This window comes from Panthera onca, chromosome C1 (genome assembly GCF_046562875.1).
Source record: "Panthera onca isolate mPanOnc1 chromosome C1, mPanOnc1 haplotype 2, whole genome shotgun sequence".
NCBI lineage: Eukaryota > Metazoa > Chordata > Mammalia > Carnivora > Felidae > Panthera > Panthera onca.
The window spans coordinates 214478799-214501408 of NC_138346.1; the positions used below are offsets into that span (position 1 = coordinate 214478799).

The window sequence follows — 22610 nt, forward strand, 5'->3', positions numbered from 1 at the left end:
TAACTTTTTTTTTTTTTAATCAGTCAGGCCGAAATATAGGAGACGTTTTTAAGCCAGAATTTCTGAACAGATGCCTTATATCGGTGCAGTCACACCAACATTCTATGGCATGTACACACAGGCCCCTTCCATCCCTCCATGTCTCAGATTCCCCGAGGTGAGGGTCTTGAGGCTGGGGCCTCCTTTGCGGTTCCCAAGTGAATCCCGGGCGGCACCGTTGAATCCGTCCAGACTCTTCAGCACACAGCCCTCAGCCTGCAGGCTCTTCGAGGGTCCACGGAAATACTGGAGACTGAAGAAAAAGCATCAGCCCCTTCTGTGAGTTGCAGAAGAATTATGTGTGGTGAGACGTGTGGGTTCATTTTAACGTCTCTGTAGAAGGCCGCTTCCAGTCTGGAGGTGGGGACAGCGGGGGCTGTGCTGGGGGCGGCGACCGGCGGCGCTGTGAGCTGAGAAACCTGGGCAGGTGTGCAAACACAGGCCTCAGGGCAGCCCAGAGCAGAGAACAGCACTCTTCCGGAAAGGGCATTCCGGGCCAAGGGACCGGCGGCTGCTGAGGCCCAGAGGTGTCGAAGGGGCCCGGTGCGGCTGATAACTCCTGGGGGGCCCTGAGTGGACGTGGGGGCTCGAGAGTGCCTTGTGGGGGGCTGCCACGGGCATCCTAGGGTGTTCGGCATCATCCCTGGCCCCTACCCACCAGGATCCTCCCAGTTATGACATGACGATCAGAACCATCTCCAGACATGGCCAGATGCCCCCCGCCGAGGACCCCCGCTGGCCGCCCCCCCCCTCCCCGGTCAACCACCTGCCGCGGCCCAAGGGCGGAGTGGAGGGGGCCCTTGCTTCTCACCTCCTGTCCAGCATGCAGGTCTCCGGGGAGCTCTCTTGGGACAGGTCTGGGCCTGTCCCAAAGTCCTTTTGGTTTATACGACATGCCCGCAGGTGCCACGTGTGAGTGGCCCGCAGGCCGAGCTCTGAGGGGGAGTCATCATGGAGGGAGGAAGCACCCCCACATCCCCGAGGCCCTCCTGGGCTGCCTTCCCAGCCTAACTGTGCTTTGATGCAGTTTGATGCCTTCACCATGGTCCTCAGGACAGCTGGGCGGGGTGTCTGCGCTCTGTTTGTTGTTGGGTTGTTTTGAATCGAGTTACGTGCATTCGATTTTAATGCCGCAGGAACCTTCACGAAGGGCCTTCATCAGAGCGGTCTGCGCCTGGAACAGGATGCGGCAGCCGCGTTGGCCGAAGGGCGGGTGTTTGGAGGTGTTTGGAGGGTGAACTTCAAGAATTCAGAATCACTCCTGCACCCACGGGCCTGCGGCCAGAGAGGAGCAGGCTCACCTGTACTGGGGCCTCAGAGCCGGTCCCCACAGCAGCGGGCGGGGCCACACGCAGCTCTCGGCACATCAGGGGGCCTTCCCTGGGCACTGGGGGGGGCCCTCCGACCGCCTTGCCTTACCGTTTCCTCGTGGCTTTCCAGCGTTTTCCCAACCTTGTAATCTTGATTTCCAATCTGCAGAGAAGTTGAAATAGTAGTGAACTATGCCCTTTACCTAGTTTCACCAGTGTTAACTTTTTGCCATATTTGCTCACGCACTGTCTCTGTGCACACTCACTCACACACACACACACACACACACACACATCTTTCTCCTGAACCATTTCGGAGTAAGCGGCAAACATTGAGACATCTCATCCTTAAACACCTCAGCCTGTTATCGCTTAAGGACCAGGATATTTTCCAGCGTAACCGAGATAAAATCACATTCAACACACACACCATTGATGCAATACCATTATCTAATCAATACCCCCCAGTAAATTTTCCCTAATTGCCCAATAATGGCCTTGATGAATCCATTCCCCCCCCCTCTCCAGGATCCCATCGAGGACTATTCACTGTGTTTAGTTGTTATGCTGCATTATCTTATTTTCCGATCAGCAGGAGTTGGGGGAGGGGTGGTGACTGCCTGTCTTTTTCTCTGCAAAGTGGATTTTCATTTTCATTTCAGTTAAAATGGCTGATGTTTCTCCCAACTCCTGAGCCAGAAGGGGCTGATAGGCTGGAAGGAACTCATGCATTCAAATCCAGGCCCTGTCACTTACTAGCTTCGCGGCCTTGAGCAGGGTACTTACCATCCCTGAGCCACAGTTGTCTTATCTATGAAATGGGAATAATTCTTACCTCCCAGGCTTGTTGCAAGGACTAAAATTGAACAAGACAGTGTGATGAATGTGACTGACATTGTGCCTGGCCCTTAGAGAATGTTCCAGCAACAGCAATAGGTACCATTATTGTTCTGCCACACAGCCTGGCTTCACAGAGCAGGAAGGAGCTTTGGGTCAGGTTTGAACTTGGGTTGGCGACCTCAGGACGAATTCCTCATCCCAAGATCATCCCCTAAGAAGGATGCCGCGTCCCACAAACTCCCTGACTCGCCAGAGCTGCCATTAGACCTGTTTTGCTCAGGCTGGTGGAACAGGGTTCAAGAACGCCGAGGCTGGCTCTGGATGGAGGAAGCTGAAATGTGGAATTTATTAATTAAGGCAGTTGCTAATGAGGCCCCAGAGTCCGGGAGGTTGCAGTTTAATTACCGAGAGCAGAGCTTGTGGAAATCCTCTATGGTGCCCCAGTTTTGATGTCGCTGAGGGTCTGAGCCGCCGCCCGGTGTGGAGACCAGGCTCAGTGCTCCCTCCCTCTCCTTGGCCCTGAGTGCTTTTTACCCACTCACTTGTATCCTGCATAGCAACGGAGCATAGTGGTTCAGAGCTCGGGCGATCTGGGTTCGAATCCTGTCCCAGTACCGAGTAGGACTGGCTGAGTGATCACTGGGTGATCCCTGCAGCCCCATGTCCTCATTTGTAAAACCTTATAGGGATGTCTGTTGTGAAGACTGAAGGTCTCGTGTACAGGATGGGGCGAACACAGCACTTGGCCCATAGTTGAAATGTGCGTCAACTCTTTCTTTAAAGGAACTCTCAACCAGGGGTGTGTTTTGCCTCCCAAGGAACACATGGCAGCGTCTGGACACATTTTTGGTTGTCACAGCCAAGGGGGAGGTGCGGCCGGCATCTGGTGGATAGGGCCCAGGGATGCTGCTAGGTATCCCACGATGCACCGGGCAGCCCTCACAACAAAGAATCCCAGAATCTCGATAGCGCCAAGGTTGGGAGGCTCTGCTCTAAAGCATCCCTGGTGATTCAGGGCAGCATGTGGGACATGGAGGTGGGGTCTTGCACCACCACCCCCCCACCCCGTAGCTCTTTGCACCGTCATTCCTTTGAGCCCGCTGGAGGCCGATGGGTGAACTGGGAGGGAAGGGGGAGGAAAGGAAGCCGGGTATTTTAAACTTTTGAATTCTTGCTGTTTAGTCTTCTTCCCACCCCCCGTTCTCTGACAAAGATATCACTCACTAGGATGCCCGGTGGCTCAGTTGGTTGAGGGTGTGACTCTGGATTTTGGCTCAGGTCATGATCTCACGGTTCAGGGGATCGAGCCCCTTCTCTCTCTCTCTCCCTGTCCGCTGCTCCCTGGCTCGCTCTCTTTCTCTCTGTCTCTCAAAATAAATAAATAAGCTTGACAAAAATCACTTACGTCGTGTATATCACCTTACGTGTTTATTGAGTATCTGCCGTGCACCGGGTCTGGTGCCTTGCGCTCTCTCTGTGTGTCCTCTCATTTTCACAGCCAGCCTGTGAGGCAGGTACCATTACCATCCCCATTCTACAGATAAAGAAACTGAGGCTTATTGATGGGAAGGCTCTAAACTGTCTGAAATTCAGCCCCTGGTCCTTTCCCAAAACTCCTCCACCTGTGTCTCCCCATCTTACTGGACAGGGGCCCCCAGGCCTGGGAGTCCCCACCCGGTGCCTGCCCCCACTGCGTGCCTCACCCGCCGGCCCTCCTGATGTCCTGCCCACTCCTGTAGCCTGGATCCCCGCCACGGCCTCGCCCTGCTTCCACCTTCACAGCCTCTTCTCCGTGTCTGAGTCGGACCCAAGTCAGATGGGGCCATGCCTCTAACTCACTGCCTTTACTTACAGGTCAAGGGCAGGTTTTCCAGAGGCCTCCTCTGTCCTAGTAATCCGCTGCGCTGCGCCCCTTGCGTGCGTTCCTTTCCCGTGGCCCTCCTCGCTGTTCCTGCAGCACACCCTACCCCGGGGCCTCCGTCCAGCTCTGCTCTGGGCTCCCCCGGCTCACTCCGTCACCTTGTCCAGGCTCTGCTCAGGAAGGCCCACCTGGCCACCCCACGCTCCTGGTCCCCTCCCCCAGCTCCATTTTTTTTTTTTTAATCTATTTTAGCACCTGTCGGTCACCTTCTTCCGTTCGCACTGTATTATTTCCCATTGATTTGATTTTTATTTTGTTTTGCCTGCTCTCCTCTCTCACCAGACTACGTAGGGATTTTTGACTGTATTTTCACTGATCTATCCCAATGCGTACAACGTGCTCCATACACTTGTTGATTGAATGACCCCCCCCCCCCCCCCGCCCCCCGGCCACTCGGCAGGAAGCTCAGTCGGCAGGATGCTAATTCTTCACCTCCGGGCATCATGCCCCTCCGTCCAGGGCACAGTGTCTCCCAGAGCAATCGGTCACCACGTTGTGGCTGTTTCTCCAGAACACTGCAGATGGTCACTTTGGTAGCAGCTTTATCTACAGGACGGCCTGCTCTACCCCGCAGGGCCCGGGGGCTTCTCCGCGGCCCGTGGAGGCCAGGCCTCGGGGGCCTTGGCCAGCTCGCCTCCCACGCCCCTTCCTGCAGCCACAGGGGCGTCCGTGCTCTCGCAGGGCTCCCATCCTGCAGTTCCGCCTGTGCCCACGCCGCCCACCCTCGCTGTCCCTTCTGTCACCCCCCAGCCCGAGCCCCCGCTCTCTCCTGGTCCAGCTCGGCCCCGGCCTCTCTTCCCGCGGCAGCCGCACTGTCTCGTGAAGCTCAGACTCTTACCTGAGCCCCCTCTGCTTGACCACCTCTCCCCACCCCTCGCGGGACCCACCCACGTGGTCCAGTCCCAGCCCACCTTGACACCTCTCACCCGACGCCTTCTCTCTCAGGGTTTTTTAAAGACCAAATCTTTTCCTGCTTCGGGACCTTTATGTGTGCGTGCCCCCCCACCCAGCTCCTCCTCGCCGTTCGGGTGCCAGCTCAGGGGTCACTTCCTCGGCTGCCTCCCCTCCCGCCCAGGTCAGGCTCCCAGATGCACGTCCTCGAGGCACCTCGCGCTTGCCTGTCGTGCCGTTTACCTGGGTGTGGCTTAAGATCCGCCTCCTCCTCACTTGCCACAAGCAGATCACAGCTCTTGTGCTCACCTGTGTGTCTTCGGCGCCTAGCACAGGGCCTGGCATATAGTAGATGCTCAATAATTGCCCAGAGACCATCCCGGTGCCTTCAGTGCCCTTCTCCTTCCTCTCCACCAGCAAACTCCTGTTCATCCTTCGAGACCCAGCTCCAGTTTCCTCTCCCTGGTGCTCTTGGCAGCCGGTCCCCCGTCCTGTGTGTTGTCGCAGAGCTTTGCACCTCCCTTACTCTGCACTTACTACCCCGGGTCAGAGCCCTGGGTCTTTTCCTGGCGCTCCTGAGCTGCGCGGGGGGCAGTGCCGGGCACGGTATATCACCGGCAGTTGGCACTCTGGACGTGTTTGGGTCTTGGCCTGACGCACCTCTTTGGCTCGTTGCTTACGGTTGCAGTCGTTTTCCGTCTGCTTTGTGTAGTGTGAGTTCCTCAGCCACTCGGTCACTTCCTGGAAGGCAGGCTCAGTGTCACGGCCCCACTTTTCGTGTCTCCTATTCCAGGAGCCTGACACGGGGCTATGCACACCTAGAAGGGTTTTAGTAAACCCTCCTTTTTATTTAATTTAATTATCTTATTTATTGAAAAATTTTTTTAATATTTATTTTTGAGAAAGAGAGAGAGAGAGTGCGAGCCGGGGAGAGAGGGAGGGAGACACAGAATCCGAAGCAGGCTCCAGGCTCTGAGCTGTCAGCACAGACCCTGACGTGGGGCTCGAACCCACGAACCGCGAGATCATGACCTGAGCCGAAGTCGGAAGCTTAACCGACTGAACCAGCCATGCGCCCCTTATTTTTTGTTTTAGAGAGAGAAAGCAGGGGAGGGGGCAGAGGGAGAGGGAGAGAGAATCTTAGGCAGAGCATGGAGCCCACCCGACACGGGGCTCAATCCCACGACCCTGGGATTGTGACCTGAACCAAAATCAAGCGTTGGACACTCGACAGACTGAGCTACCCAGGCACCCCAGTGAATCCTTCTTGAGTCTATGTCATATCTACATTTATTTATTTACTATTATTTTTAAATGTCGTGTCTACTTAAGTTTGTAGGGGCCTTGGCAGTTTTGGGAGGCACCTTGGCATCTTTTTTCTCATTCTGGAACATCTTTATAATTTGTGGGACCCAGTGCAGGGCCCCTTGTTCAAAAAGTAGTAAGCATTTCAAGACTGTGATAGCAGAGGTTTAGACCAAGGGTGGGGCTTCTAGGCCTCAGCTCATGAAGCCGGCCCTGATCTCATTGTACCCAACGCGGGAAAATACGGTAGATAGAGCCCATGATTTCCTTTTTACAGATGGCAAAATGAAGGGCCCAAAGGGCAGGGACCAACCTCAGTTGTGCAGCTGATCGGAAACAGTTCTGCTCCTGGAGCACGCTGACTGTCTTATCCTGGCTCAGGGGCCCCCACAACTTTGAGCCTCAATTTCCTCCTCTGTAAAATGGGGGTATCGACCTGATCCTAAAATGGCAGCTAGAACAGCTGGAGGTGAATCCCTGGACGGTCCCGTCGGGAACATCACCTCAGCTTGTGGATGCCTTCCCCCTAAAGTCACAAATACAAAGTTCTTCTCTGCTTCTGGGAAGGGCCCGAGTCCTACAGACAGTAGGAGGCTAATTGGCTTTTGTGGTAGTTGAAGAAATGAAAGCCCTCAGGAGTGGAAGAAGGCTGTCTTCTCATCTCTTTTTGAAGGAATGTGGGCACTTGGGTGGAAGTTTCCCCAGGGAGCCTTGGTATTTCGATGCTTTGATATCTAGAGGGACGAAAGAGAATTAATCGCTATAGATGCCCGTTCCCGCAGGGGTAGTCTGAGGGTGGAGGGAGTGGCAGGAGTGGGTGACGGGTCCTCCATCCGAGGGCCATTGCTGGTTGAAGAGAGACCCAGACTAGAGGCCAGAGGTTTGAGCAGCATCTACCTGTAGGGGAGGCTTTGGAAATCTCACTTTCTCTGGAAAACACGTTTTCTTCAGCCCCTTGGGTTAGTGAGCCTCTCTCTTTGCTGAAAGACAGTGGAAGAGGGGTCCGGCTGCTCCCCGAGGTCCTGCACCTCCCTTACAACAGGTTGCTCCAAGTGTTGGCCTCAGATCTCTGTCCTCACAGCGGGGCTGAAAGCTGGGGGTCCGCCTGTAACCAGGGACTCCGAGGTCAGCGCGCACAGCACAGGAGGTGACCGGGCCGGAGCGGCCGGGCACCACTCCCCAGTGCCCCCACCTGCCTCTGGCCGTGTTCCTGCCAGGGGAACCTGCAAAGGGCCCGAACGGTGAGGTTGTGTGCCAGGGGGGCAAAAGAGGAGAAGGAGAAGGCAGCGTTCTTTGATTCCTGCAAGAGGTGTGTTTGGGGCCAGTAGACCTGTGGCCAGGCGCTAGGTTGTAAATGACCCGCAACTGTGTTTTATGTTGTGTGGGGGGGTGAGTTTATGTTCACACATGCAGCTACAGGTGCTCGCCGAGCACAGGACAGACGTAAATGCGTGTCCGAGCACAGAGCAGGTGGAGCCCGGGCTGTTTGGTGGGTGGGACGCCTTCTCGTGCAGGTTCAGGACTTGCCCATCAGCTGCCCTGGAGTGACTCACCCCGGTGACAACGTCTCTGAGCACAGCTCTCAGTTGGACTTGGTGACTAACCCAAGGAAGGAGGGTGCGTGGTGACCTGCTTCAGCCGGAAATGACAGGCGGGCATTAGCTGCGCTCAGCACCTTATCCCAGAGCCGTTGGTGCGGGTTCCCTGGGCCGGCCAGACACACAGGTATTTCTGGACTGCGACAGAACCCGTTGCCATGCGATTCCTGCCAGTGCCGGGTCCCCATCAGCGTGGGGCGTGGGCTCCCACTTCGGGCCCTCCCGGCTCCTCCCGTGACCCGTGTTCTGTGTTTCCACAGGGCCGCACCTGCCTATTTCTCCCGGCCACAGCCGGCCCTGCACAGTTGAGCTGCTGTTTGCCTGAAGTTAATTTCCAGAGGCAGGTAAGGACCCCAGGGGAGGGGCTTCTGGTAACGGGCCTTAGAGCAGTGCTGGCTGGGGAGCAGGCCTCGGGGCCGGGCTGTGGGAGCTCATCTCGCTTCCTTCCCCGCAGTGCCTGATCCTGGCTCATTTCTGCAGCCCGTGTGGGTTCTTCCCGTCAGGGCTGTGCTACCGCTCTGTCGCTTAGGCTAAGATGTGTACAGTCTCTGAATTAATATCGCGTGTTAAGTTCTGGGAATCACAATGATACATTGTAATTTTATGCAACGTGAACATTGTATAAATGTAAATGTACATTTTTTAAATGCAAGCACTTAAAATATATCACAACTTTTTTTTAAAGTTTATTTATTTTGAGAGAGACAGGGGGAGCACGAGTCGGGGAGGGGCAGAGAGAGGGAGACAGAGACTCTCAAGCAGGTTCCGCCCTATCAGCGCAGAGCCGATACGGGGCTCGAACTCATATGGTGAGATCGTGACCTGAGCTGAAACCAAGAGTTGGATGCTTAACCGACTGAGCCACCCAGGCGCCCCAAAATGTACCACAACCTAAAAAAAAAAAAAATGGGTTGAACGAAAGGCAAGTGCTGGGACCCATGGAGCAGAGGTGGCTTGTGTGGGTCAGGGACGCTCTTGCTGTCTGGCCCAGCCTGAGGTTACCCACTATTCTCCAGGCAGGTGTAAGACCACCCCAGGTATAAATGTATATTCCAGTTTTATAAATGTGGGTGTTCAAACAGCACGAGCTGCAAGTTTATAAATAAAAATGAGTGCAGGTGGCTGTGTTTGTATTGAGGGCCACACATGCCTGTCAAAGGGAGGCCCGCTCTCAAAGCTGTTTATCAGAACGGGTCTGACTGCTGCACGGAACCCTCAGCCCTCCTGCTCTGGGACTCCTCCTGCACCACGACCCATCTCAAGTGCCGGCAGCCGCTTCACGGCTGGAGACCGTGTGCGGCCAGAGGTCAGGTCCTTGCAGAGCAGGGCAGGAGCGTGCTGTCTTACGTGTGACCTCCATGTCTCCCACAGAACGCAGTGTTGCCTAAGCCACGGGCCACATTTGTCACTTCGTATGGATCCCTCCCAGTGGCTGGGAGCCCCTGCCCCACTGTCCTCTCCCTGTCAGACTCCTTTCAACCGAGATGCGGGCTCCGCACCAACAGGAACGTGCAGGGTGTGGTGGGGAATGCGTCTGTGCGTCTGCACCTTGGTGTCTGAATTGCATTTGTGCCCATCAGCTGTGATTTTCTGGAATCGTACCCACTTTTTACATAACCGTGGATACCTGCAGCATAATCTATGGCCACAGGCCTGCACCCTCACCATTCATTTGGGGAGTTGATGGTTTCCTGTTTCTTTCCATTTTCCATTTTCTGGCCCCTCTCTGCTTCTCCCTAGTCAGCTTCCATAATGGTAGTGTCTTAGGGGAGGGAGCAGGTCTGTCTCTGCCTTGGGCGGTTGACACTGAGACATTTTCTCAGGATTTAGAGTGGAAGTATCAGCACTGTAGACGATGGGACGCCTACAGAGCTAGCGGGGAGACCATTAGTGAGAAGCATCATTCCTTTTGCCTCTCACCGCTGAGGACTGAATAACTACTGTGTCTAAATTAGTCGCGGTTTAGACTCACGTGACTCAAACACATTTTAATGGAGACCAGTTCTTCATCCCTACAGGGGAGCATAAGAATTTTCAAATGAAATTAATCTGATGCTTGTCAGATTTGTGATGAAAATTTAAGAGCGTGTTTGCTTGGATAGGCACCAGACCCAAACACCCTTTAATATACTTGTAGCGTATCAATGACTGAAATGGATGTGTTTTGGGACTGATTATGATTTACTCTCTTCTTTTTTTTTTTTTAATTTTTTTTCAACGTTTTTTTTTTTTTTTTTTTTTTTATTTATTTTTGGGACAGAGAGAGACAGAGCATGAACGGGGGAGGGGCAGAGAGAGAGGGAGACACAGAATCGGAAACAGGCTCCAGGCTCCGAGCCGTCAGCACAGAGCCTGACGCGGGGCTCGAACTCACGGACCGCGAGATCGTGACCTGGCTGAAGTCGGACGCTTAACCGACTGCGCCACCCAGGCGCCCCTAATTTTTAAAAAATGTTTATTTATTTTTGAGAGAGAGAGAGAGAGAGAGAGAGAGACAGAGCATGAGTGGGGGAGGGGCACAGTGAGAGGGAGACACAGAATCCGAAGCAGGCTCCAGGCTCCAAGCCGCCAGCACAGAGCCCGACGCGGGGCTCGAACTCACAAACTGTGAGATCACGACCTGAGCCGAAGCCAGACGCTTAACTGACTGAGCCCCCCAGGCGCCCCTGATTTTCTCTCTTCAATTATTAATTTTCTCCACATTGACACCCCGATGCAGTTTCTGTTTAGGACGGAACCACGTAAACCAGTCGTGATGTTCGAGTCTGTTAGGATTGCAGGGTGCTCGTGGCTACATTCTGCCCTAGATCCAGCCCTGGGCACATTCCGCTTGTGCAGCGGCCCGGCAGAATCAGCTCAAAGTAGAGCTCAAAGAATACCAGAAAACCAGAATTTGGGGAAACGACAACGGTCTTCCCCAAAGCAAGAAGAGGCTTTGCCAGGGAAGCGTGCTGAATTGGGAGTAGCCTGGCCCCAGAGACCCATTCAGGCCCCACTGACACCCCGGGCCCACGACTGGGTGGTGTAAACCCCCCCCCGCAAGTAATCATAATATGAATGTGGGAGGTCCCCCAGACAGTGGGGCTACCATGGCAGAAGACCGCGGAATGAGATTGATCTGTACAAGATGCAAGATGTCTGTTGGACAGAGCAAAATTCTGTGAAAACAGACGGTGTAAATTGATTCACTCAAGCTCATGGTCACGCTCACACTGATACACTCCTGTGGGTTCTGAGGCTGCATCTCTGTTTGTGGAAGCTTGGCCCGTCAGGAAAGGACAGTGAGGAAGGGGTTCCCAGTCACTGGGCAGCCAGGACCCCTACGTCCTGGGATGCTCAGCAAAACCAGATACATATCCTTGCCTCGGCAGAGCTGGCCCCGGAGTGATGGATAGATCTTGCTCTGGGACCTGGGACTGGGGTGTGGTTTGTGACCTAGGATCGCAGTAAGAGCTGGAACCAAATGGGCCTGTTGGGGAGTTGGGGTGGGGGTAGGCGCGGAAACTCACTGGAATTCTGGTTCTTTTGTATACGGTGACACCTAGTGGCTGGTCCCTGTACTTCAATGCTGTCTTTCACAAGGAGAGAGCAAACTGACCACTAGTCCTTGGACACAGGACGGAGGTGGGAGACTTTCACTCCCCGAAGCCCTGACTCCCCGTTTGAAAGCTCTGTGGAGTGTTTCAGAAGTCCTCTGGGGAGCACCATGGCCCAAGGCACTCCACTTGCTCGAATGGGAGTCCTTTGTCAACGCTCAGTTTGGTTGTGCAGACTGGATTGGGTACTTTGGTCTGTTTCAACACGGTGACATTTGGCCCTAAATCAGCGTGGGTATTAGAGAGAGAGGGAAACTTGCACACCACGGGCTGTCTCGATTTTTCCATTCAGCCAACTGGGTGGTGTCTATTAAGTGCATGCTAGGCACGGTGCTGAGCTGTGGAGGACGGGGTGAGCTAGGCGGGCCCTGGCCTTCAAGTCTGGCAGGGGAGAGACAATAAGCAAGTACCCCAGCAGGGCACTTCCAGAAAATGGGGACGAGCCCGGGCTATGTGACCGAGTGGGTGTAGGGGGTGTGGGACACAGAACCTGCTTCAGCTATGCTGTCAGGAAAGGTTCCCGGGGAAGGCGTCTTTAAGCAAGTTGAAGGGTGAAAATAAGCCAATCCAGGCTCAGGGGACACCCAGTGCAAAGCCTGCTGGGGGAAAGAGCTTCTTGGCATGTTCTAGAAATAGCCTGGGGTCAGGAAGGCCGAGCGTGAGGGGAGGCATGAGGAGAAGCAGGCCTCATGAGCACTCTGGGGTAGTTCAGTGGGAGGAAGTGAAAAGGGGTCAGTGTGAGAAGCAGCGATGTCCCAGACCCGGGCTCCCATCAGAGACCCACTTGACATGGCTTACCCCTCTTTCCTGGTTACCAGCGCTCACTGGGCTCTTTTCTGAGCCCAGAGGGGGCGGCACGTGAGTAGACAGTACAATGGGTTGTCTGGGGCTTCAGTGGGGAGAGGAAGGCCCCAGAAGGAGACCTGCTGCATCAAGTATACAGCCACTCCTTTAGCCCCAGCCTGCCAGCTTTTGAGCCTGTTGTGTGGACTTTTAGGACCAGAGCCCCTGGTAGCTTATGGGGACTGGACACTTGACAGGGACCTCCAGGGAGGCTGCTGCCCAGGACTCTGGCACATTTCTGAGTCTGCCCTTTGCCCGGAGAGCAGGCCTGCCTGGGAGAGCCTGCTGGTCCAGGGCTTGCTGGCCCCCGAGGATGGGCGGCGTGAGGAGTGTCCTTGGCTCGCGAGCCAGGCTCCATGGGTCCCCCGAGAGCAGCTCCTTGGCAGCGGGGCTGCTGAGGCTCCACCCCCACCAGCTGCTGCGTTATTTCTGACTCATCCAGGAGTTACAAGCCTGTAACCCAAACCCCTCCACGCCCGGCTTCCTCTCTGCCGGCTCCTCCTAGAGTGGGGAGATCCTGGGACGGCTCTCCTGGGACCTCTCTGCAGGTTGGGTCCCTGCTGTACCCAGACACAGCTGCTGCCCTCAGGAGCTGCCCTCTGACAGGTGGGGTGGGCGTGCGCGTGTGACGGCAGTGAGCTCAGGTGGGCGTCTGTATCCCACAGCCCAGGCCTGCCTGTCCCCATCGAGGGACTCCTTGGAGCCCGGCCCAGGAGCTGGCCTCTTGAATTCGTCAGGGGCTTCTTCTGAGGGGGCTGCCCAGGCCTTGGGGCTCAGTACTGATCTCGTAGTTTCTCCAGCCAGAGGCGCCAGCTGGCTGCTTCTGGTCGTGTCACTTTTGCTCCTTCTGGAAGTTGCATGCTTGGAAAACCTGGGACGCTTAGGGCTTCATTCAGCACATCCCCTGTGGCTGATAGCAGGGCTCTTGCTGAGGGGGTGGCTGGAAGGTCGAGCTGGCCAGAAGTCTGGGTCAGCTTAGACTCCCTGGGCCTGACAGCTCCTCGCAGAGGGTGCTGGCCGCCAGCGCCTGCTCCGGGATCTAGCTGCTCAGTCTGGCTGCCTGGGGCCGGTGGGGGTGAGGGAGGAACAGGCAACTCGCCACCTGCTCTGGGCTCTCAGAAGCGAGACCCTGCAGCACTGTGGGCTGCCTGACCACTCCTGCCCAGCACCCAGTCTGTGTCTGGTGGGTCTCGTCCCGAAGCCCGCTTCAGTGCCTCTCCTCGCTCCGCAGGAGTCCCCAGGGCTGGCCAGGGAATGAACCGCGAGGGGGCTCCCGGGAAGAGTCCGGAGGACATGTACATTCAGCAGAAGGTCCGAGTGCTGCTCATGCTGAGGAAGATGGGATCAAATGTGAGTGCCTTTGGGGTGCCAAGCAACGGGTCCTGCAGGGAGGGTGCTGCCGTGGGCAGAGCAGAGGGCCTATAGCCATGTCCTGTGGCAGCTGTGGTCTGCGGAGGGGGATGCTGGGCTTGTGGTTTGGCTCTGTGGCTGATTCATGCCACTGAGAGCCCTTCCTGTCCAGCTCCAGGGGTACCGCTGGGACAGTCTTCCCATCCCCGTGCTGAGCCTGGGCCAGGTGGGTGTGAGCCCTAAAGGCCCTGACCTTCCTGCCCTCCCGTCTCCCTGGGAGGTGTCCAAGGGGCGCTGGGCAGGACGGGCACTGAGAGGGCAGCACTGTTCAGAAAGAAAGGGATGGGCTCCCCGGGCAGGGCCTGGGCTTCCTCCTGGCCCCGTGCTGCACTGGAACCCAGTCTCAGATCTGATCCGAGTGGCAAGGCCTGTGGGCCCACGGACCAAGTTTGGGGTGGGGTCAGAGGGTGCTCGCTCTGGAACTGAAGGGTCAAGAGTCAGGAACAGGGGCCCAGGGATTACAGGAGCAGGTACCTTCTGGGAGCCGGTGTGCACCGCCCCTCACAGTGGCTGTCTCACCCTTGCAGCTGACGGCCAGCGAGGAGGAGTTTCTGCGCACCTACGCGGGGGTGGTCAACAGCCAGCTCAGCCAGCTGCCCCAGCACTCCATCGACCAGGGTGAGTCCCGGCCAGGGCGCCCCGCCATGCCCTTCCCAGAGACGCCTAGTTGGGTTTTCTGGAGAAAACTTAGCTCCTGGGGCAGACAAGGGAGGGCGGCTGCCTCCCATCCCCAGAGCTGAGGCCCAGGCCTGGGCCCATCTCTTTCCCGGGGTGGGAGCCGAGGACCCAATCAGGTAATGGTGGGAGCCCTTTCTAGGCTTGGGGGAGGCAAGAAATGGAGATGTCCGGGGCCTCTGGTTTTTGCATTTCCTCAGCCTTTGGCTTGACCCCTGCCCACCCAGCACCCTGTCCAGGGAGAGCGTGAAACCAGCCTCACCTGCTAGGACCTGCCCTCGGCACCGGTTATGCAGGGAGCTGGTGTGTTCCTGGCTGCACCCAGGCGGGAGGCCCCGATGGCTCCGAGTGCCCGAGGTGTCCATCTGCCTGAGGGGGCTCTTTCTTTTCTGGGTGCCCTCACCCGATCGTAATAATGGGAGTGAGAAACATTTAAGTATTTATTGTCCAGCAGGCACATGGTGAATGCTGGATCCACGTAGTTTCGTTTTATCGTGGGCAGCTACTGGTTGTATTACTTGCACTTAACGGGCGAGGAAATGGGTTCGGAAGCCCATAAGTGGTCGCCCTGGTCTTACAGCCAGTCGCCAGAGGGCTCAGGATGCAAACTTGTCACTGCCCGTCCTGGAGTGCTTGTGGGCTCTGTCATCTGGAGGGCTTGCCCGACCCCGTGGCCCACGGCATCCTGACCAGCACTTCCATCTCGTCCTTTCCTTTTATCTTTTCGCTTAGTTGGAAATATTTGCCATAAAATTGTGTGGCCTGTGGGGTGTCAGATGTGAGCTGGCTCCCGGCAGCAGGGCGACGAGGGGCGCGTGCTGACCCGTGGGGCCGAGGAGGAGAGCAGGTGTGGCACGCAAGGCCGCCTGTCTCGAAGCAGTCCCTGCTCTCCTGGATATCATAGGCCTCAGCTCTGGCGCAGGGCCCAGTTCTCCAGCTCTGACGCCGGGTGTCACCTGGCCTGTGCGCCCAACTCAGCAGAAACGTACAGGGCGTCCCAGAAGCTTGGGCAGCAAATTGGGACAGCCACTCGCTGAGTACAACCTGCCTGGGCCACATTCGTGCCACAGCCTGCTGTATACCGACGGTTAGGGGCGGGGTCTGCCCTTCGGGGGTTTGGCTTTTGGGAGGGATCCTTTCTTTTTTTTCTTTTTTTTTTATCATATAAATATACAAATATATATATATATTTATATATATATAATTTATTTAAGTAATCTGTAATCTCTACACCTACCATGGGGCTCGAACTCATGACACCGGGGTCGAGAGTCACGCTCTTCCGACTAGGCCAGAAGGGAGACATCCTTTGTTATCCACAGCTGATCTGGGTTTCTAGCACGGTTCCCCCTTCCCCCCCCAGGCTCTTGAACCATATCTCCCTGAAACCTTCAGGCTTCTGGGTTCCTAGGACATCACATTTTCTCCCACCCCGGTTTTAGGTCACTGAATCAACCAGAATTTGGGCTGGTGATAAGAATGCCTCTAGTAAAATGCTGTTAATGGAAAAAATCATAATAAGTTATAGAACTGTATGTCAATGTAGATAACAACCCCCCGACACACACACACTCACACGTGTACGTGTGTAGGAAAAAAAGCTGAAAGAACATATACCAGGCTGTTAATAGAGAATTTTGATGTGGGTAGAACTGTCTATATAAAGGACTTTAACTTTCCAAGTCACACATTTTCATAAGACTAATTTTTTAACATTGCACATACGTTTCTTCTGTAGAACGGGGAAGTTTTTTTTGTTTTTTTTTTTTTGATTTTTTAAAAATGTTTTTATTTTTATTTTTGAAGGAGAGAGAGACAGAGCATGAGCGGGGGAGGAGCAGAGAGAGGGGGAGACAGAGAATTCGAAGCAGGCTCCAGGCTGTAAGCTGTCAGCACAGAGCCCAACATGGGGCTCGAACTCATGAACTGTGAGATCATGACCTGAGCCGAAGTCGGACGCTTCACCGACTGAGCCACCCGGGCGCCCCAAAATGGGGAAGTTTCTAAAAAGCATTAAGAGAACCCTCCATCTTGCCTAGCTAAGCCAGCAGTTGAGAATAAAAATGAACTCTGTGGAGTGAAGCCCATGGTGACCTCACGTGCCCTAAAGCATCTGGGCCATCAGGAGCGAACTGTGGCCTGTGAGGGTGACCCCAGAATCTGGGCCCTCCTCGGTGAGGGGTGTCCACGGGACAGCCAGGCAGGCCTCAGATACATCTCCCAGGGAACAGGCTGCTGAAGCTGCAACGGGACCCAGAGGAGGGTCTCTGGGGATGCTGGTGGCTGGGGTGGCTCTCTGCTGTTGGGGTTCCCTGCATACTGCCCCGGGGCCCCGCGGTTACCTCTGAGCTGAACCAAACAGGAAAACACACGCTGCAGAAAGTCCTGAGGATTCCCGTGGCCTGTGTAGGAGGAGGGTGGGCAGCAGTGCCGGAAGAGCATCATGTATTTTGTGCCCCTAAGGACCCCGCACACAAATGCACAACAAAACAGTTCTCGGCGCAGTCTCTCCCGCTGTGGGGGCACAACCCTGAGAGCAGGACCCTGCACGTCTGCCCACACCGTGGGGCCAAACGGGTCTTGGCTAAAATTCTAGCCTGCCCACCTCATCTGTTGGCACGGCCAGCCTCAGCTGGTGCCGCAGGGATGCCGCTGCCAGGGGCCCAGGTGCTGTCCAAGTGGCGAAAGCCCTGGATCACTGCTTCCAGTGCCTGGGATCCCAGCATAAAAGACCCCTCAAAGGCCTGGGAGCAGTCAGGGTGGTGGGGGAGACAGTGGGACAGAAATCTGGTGTGAGCCCCTCCTGCCACGAGGTGGCGCTGTGTCTCAGCAAATGCCCAGCGCTCTCCTCCACGGAGAGCAAAGTCTCCTTCAGCTCCCCTCTGGGGGCCTCGGACCAAAGGGACAGAGCTCTGCATTGGGCTACTATCTTTAGACTCGCACACGCTTCCCCTCTGGGGTTGGAGGGGTCTGGTACTGGGGGCACTGCTTGCCCTCCCTGGCCCCAGAGACAAGAGTGGGCTGGGCATCCCTAGCCCCACGCCTGGGCCTCCCGCCTCCCTGGTCTTCCCCTGGTGAACATGGGTGCAGGATCTGCCGGGCCCTCACTGGTGCCGGAGACCGTGCTGTGTGGGCCTGGCTGGCCTCTGCTGGTCTGAGACCACCCACGACAGCCTCCTCCTGGAAGCCCTCCTTCCCTTCCCCCATCCTCTGTGATACACCTGTCTGTCTTTCTGTCTCTCCGTCCCCCCAGGCCCTACCTTCTGCCCCCTCTGCTCACCGCCCCTGAGCGCTCCTTTTCTCACACCGCCCTGGTGCCCTTGATATCCTGCCCTCCTCTCTGTCACACCTCCCCCTGGGGGTCTCACATGCTCTGGTCAACGCCCACCAAACACACACCCTCAGCCCAGACCCTCCTGACCCCCCCCCCCCAGAACTTTACGTGCAACTCCCTACTGACCGTCTGGCCACAGACAACCCACGCTCAGATCCAGATTCACACTCGACCCACCGAATCTATTTTTCTACCTGTATTCTCGGTCGTGATGGATGTATCACCAAAACTCCATGGCCCTGGGGACTCCTCTTCGAAGATCCAAGTATCTAGCAAATTATCAGATCCTTGTGATTCTCTTGCCTTAAGGCTCCTCAAATCTGCTCTGTCTTCTCCGTCTTGGTTTGAACCCTCGTTTTGTTCAGAGCACATATTCATTTTTGTCTTGATCGCTGCAAACAGTTCCTGGCATCTTGACTCCTCACCTTGTCCCTCCAGTGCACTTCCCACCCCTGGCTCAGCAGGTCTTGTCCCGACTTAAAATGCTGCCTTGTGGATGACGTCCAGCCCCACTAGCATGATAAGCGGGACTCCCTGACACTTGACCTCACGCACCGGAAACAGCCAGAGCCAGTGGCTTTCAGCTTCTGTCTCAGGCTGGCCTTGGCGCCTCTGCATTTGCCTCCGGCTTCCAGGAGCCCAGCGCTGACCCCCAGCCTTCCTCTGCCTGTTGCTGGTGGGGCCAGGCCCTCTTGTCATTCCCATCCCGCACATGCACCCTGGCTGAGCTACTCCCACGGTGTCCTGGTCGTCTCTTGAGCAACCCCGAGACCCTTGAGCTTGGGACTATGGCTTCCCACCTTGTATTTCTGGGGCTGCGTCCCCCGCCCCCCCCAACCGAGGCCCAGTGCACGCTTGGACAAATGAATGGGCCAGGCTCTCTTTGGGTCGGAGAGCCCATCATCCCCCAGAAAGGCAAGAACGTGGAGCCAATCTGAGTGCTGTCTCCTGCTCCCCGAGGGTGACCGAGCAGACCCTACAGCCAGGCAAGACTGACTTTGAGCCAGAGATCAATACCCCTCGGGAAAGGTCACCTTGCTGAGGAAGCCCAGCTGTAGGTGTGGGGGTCGAGAGCTGTAGCTTCCGAAGAACGGGCTGGACAGAATGCTGAGCTCATTCCCTTCTTATCACCGGTGCTACTGTCTCCATAACACGTACCGATCCCTTTTCCTGGTTATGGAATAATGCATAGTCATTGAGGAAAACTGGGGAAAGGCAGGAGCAGCAGAGAAACCTGAACGATTGAATCCTACCGCAAGCTACGATCACTGTTACCTTCTGCTCAGTTCCCCGTCAACCTTTTAAAACTATGTTTGTCGGGTTGCCTGGGTGGCTCCGTCAGTTAAACATTCGACTCTTGATTTCAGCTCAGGTCATGATCTCATGGTTCATAAGTTCAAGCCCTGCATCGGGCTCTGCGCTGACTACAGGGAGCCTGCTTGGGATTCTCTCTCTCCTTCTATCTCTGCCCTGCCCCCACTCTGTCTCTCTCTCTCTCTCAAATAAATAAACATTAAAAAAAAATTAAAATGTACTTGTATTCACAATCACAAATTGGGGACCGAATGGTATATATAAACATCTTAATATCCATTTTAACATCCATGTTTTACTTATGGTAATTTTTTAATGTTTATTTATTTTGAAAGAGAGTGAGAGCGCATTCGCGCGTTTGTGCAAGTGGGGGAGGGGCACAGAGAGAGGGAGAGAGAGAGAGAATCCCAAGCAGGCTCTGGGATGTCAGCGCAGAGCCTGACGTGGGGCTTAAACCCACAGACCGTGAGATCTTGACCTGGGCCACCAAGGCACCCCGACTTATGGTAATTTTAAAGTATTTTCCAACAATTTGCAAGAAAAGATTTTAGCGATTGCATAATAAGCAGCCACGTGGCGGCCCAGAATTCACTGCCCAGACCTTCCCCGTGGGACATCTGTTTCTCATTTTTGCTATTAATTACAATAGCAGCAAACATTTATTGAGCCCTTCCTGTATGCCAGCTTCTGCGTCAAGAAGCACACAAGGGGTTATCCCGGTGAATCCCTGCCACAGTCCTGCAAGGCGGGTGCTGTCTCGGTGCTTTCGAGAGGAGAAACCGGCCTGGAGAGGTTTAGTAAGCTGCTCAAGGCCTTAGGGAGCCACCAGTGTGGGCGTGGCAGGTGTCAAACGTCCATCCTCGCCTGTAAATCTTCATCTTCATCTTCATCAGTGACTTTAAGATAAATTCTAGGAGTGGCTTTAAGGCCATGTGCATTCTTCAGCAGGACTGCATCTTATCTGAGGAATGGGTGTGATTTAGGCAATCAACATATTTCAGGAAGGTGCGGGGTGTGGGGGGAGCATTGGACTTTTCTGCTGCCTCTTTATTCTGGGCCCTTCACCCGAAGGTGCCTATGAATGTGCTGGTTCTCTGAGAGCGCCTGGTCTCTTCCTGCCTCGGTGCTGCCTAGGGGATGGGGCACCCAGCGAGCGCCAATCCCAGGCCCCCACCGGCACTTTGCAAAGCCTGCTTGTGATAAGCTGACTGTAAGAACTCTCATCTTCACGTGGTGCCTTGGACAGGCTGTCATCCGGGAGTCCCGGGGCACTGGTCTGGAAATGGCCCACTTTGTTAAGGAAGCTTTTGTCCCTTCTCCTCCCAGGGGCCTGCCAGGACATCCCCTGGTCTGCCACTGCCCCTCTTGTTGGCCCTGGGAGCTACAGGGCTGGCACAGTCACTGCTCAGGCCCGTTCCAGCCTCCGTCTGATGGCACTGTTTCTCTGAGAGACTTTCCAGGGAAGGTTCCTAGCCTGCAGCCAGCTGGGCTGTCCCAGGGCTCTTCTGACTTTCCCCCTTGGAAGCCAAGGCTGCTGCTCAGGGCACACTGCCAGAGAGCCTAAAATAGGTCATTTGGTCTTAGGGTTGCACTGGGAACCTTGTTAAAATAGTTGTGGTCACAGGCAGACCAGCAGGGAGCCAGTGGCCCCAGGGGAGGGCCCACCCCTCACAAGGGCCTCACGGTGGACCAAGCGAGTGCCCTCCTCCGCTCATTCCCCCTACTTGGCACTCTCCACGCCCCGGCAAGGTGCCGGCACGATCGGCCCCATTCTACAGCCAGCCTTCTTCCTGGAGTCCTCTCCCACCGCCTCCGGCTTCTGCTCTTTCGCTTCCTCCATACAGCCCTCTCTGACTCCTTCCAGGGTCCGTCTGAGCCCCTCTTCTCCCTCCGGAGCTCCCTGTGACCTTTCCTGCTGTGTAGCTGCTGTCACATTGGCAGGAGCCCTTTGGGACCGGGATCTGCGCTATGTTCCCAGTCACACGTTCAGCCCCTGGTCCAGCTTCTGGCACAGAGCTGGGGTTTGCTGGATCCTTGTGTAGACCGAGCCTCTGGGAGGCGACTCCTGCAAGAGTGTGGACTGTCTGCGGGGGGTTCTGTGTTCTTTCCTTTCCCACGTGGGGCTCCAAGGCTTCTCCCAGAGGCTCTCTGTGATAACAAGGTGTGGACTGAAATTATAGTCAGGCCCCGGGAGAATTCCAGCCTATGGGATGGGAACCTAATTCTTTTTTTTTTTTTTTTAACTTTAATCAACACTTACATGAGAATTGTCTGTAACCTGGTAATAATGAAATTGAACAAAGAAGATCCCATATACACAGAATCAAACTGAAAAATCAATCAGAAGGATTTTGCATGTGATAATCCGTGTCGCAGAAAAAAGAAAAAAGCATCCCAAGAAAGGGTAAGGAATGTGCTGAAGCGCAGGACCAGCTGCTCCATTCAGCGTTCTAGTCCCGGCCTGTGAAGGGCTGCTTTGACCCTTCTTTAACCAGCCTAATGGGTTCTATTGTTTAGAACCAGGACAGGGGGGCTCCTGGGTGGCTCAGTTGGTTGAGCGTCCGACTCGAGCTCAGGTCATGATCTCACGGTTCATGCAGAGCCCATTTTGGATCCTCTGTCTCCCTCTGTCTCCCTCTCTCTCCCTGCCCCTTCCCCACTTGGGCACGTGTATGCTGTCTCTCTCTCTCTGTCTCTCTCAAAAATAAATAAGTATGACTAATCCCGAGGGAAGGCAAACCCACCCAGAAAGCCACAGAGAAAAGGTGCTATTTGCCTGGGCCTTGATGGATGTGTGGGAGTGTGTGTAGGGCGTGGAAATTGGAGGAAGCCTCTGGAGCCTGCCCAGCGTGAGTATTGGGTGACTTCGTGTCCCCCTAAGAGACTGGTGAGCCACTTACGGTGAGCACTGGGGAGACGTCACAGGACAAAGGGTAAGGCAGGGAGATGGCTGGAAGGTCACAGTGACACCCACCTGTGAGATGCAGATGTTTTTTAGAGGCGGAACACTGAGGACCGAGAACCTGCAGGCAGGCTGAACAGGTGGGGATGGGGTTTGAGCCCCAGGGCCAAGTTCGGGACACACAGCTGCTGGGAGAGCTCTGAGTAGGAGGTGCCTGGGGGGGTGCGGGTCCTGGAAGGGTGGGAGCCAGGTCCGAGCTCAGGTGCAAGGTGAGATCAGGTACAGGACTGAGAGTGGACCAGGGTGAGGCGTGGGATCAGGGGAGGTTACGCAGGGAGGGCAGGCAGAGTGAGGGGAGGAGGGAGCCCGGTGAGCACAGCACTGAGGACAGCGGGAGGGGGATACCGGCCAGCTCTGAAAGGAGGGGGCTGTCAGCAGGGTCACTGTCAGGGTCCCTGGGGCTTATAATTGAGAAGTCAGTGCGACTTTCCCCTGAACAGTTTCTGTGGAGCCCTGGCTGGAAGCTAGATTGCCGCAGGCCTGGGCTCCGTGAGGAAACGGAAGTGGGGGCACAGAGGTCTCTTTCAGATGCTGGCGGAGCGGGGATGTCAGCTTGGGGTTGGGTGGGGCTC

The 22610-nt window shown here is 55.6% G+C and overlaps 1 protein-coding gene across 3 annotated transcripts in view; it reads left to right on the forward strand.

Annotated features, from left to right (window-relative positions):
* The window catches only part of CTNNBIP1 (catenin beta interacting protein 1), a 52847-nt gene that overhangs the window by 16047 nt on the left and 14190 nt on the right, over positions 1 to 22610 (forward strand). Inside the window, exons 2-5 of one of the 3 annotated variants that reach the window (XM_060622147.3) lie at positions 7821 to 8031; positions 8165 to 8248; positions 13575 to 13693; positions 14281 to 14371. In XM_060622147.3, the coding sequence (XP_060478130.1) occupies positions 13598 to 13693; positions 14281 to 14371 (187 nt within the window). In that variant the 5' untranslated portion in view covers positions 7821 to 8031; positions 8165 to 8248; positions 13575 to 13597. Of the gene's footprint in view, positions 1 to 5816; positions 8032 to 8164; positions 8249 to 13574; positions 13694 to 14280; positions 14372 to 22610 lie in introns of those variants that run through there. The other 2 variants (XM_060622146.3, XM_060622145.3) reach the window with 2 other exon arrangements.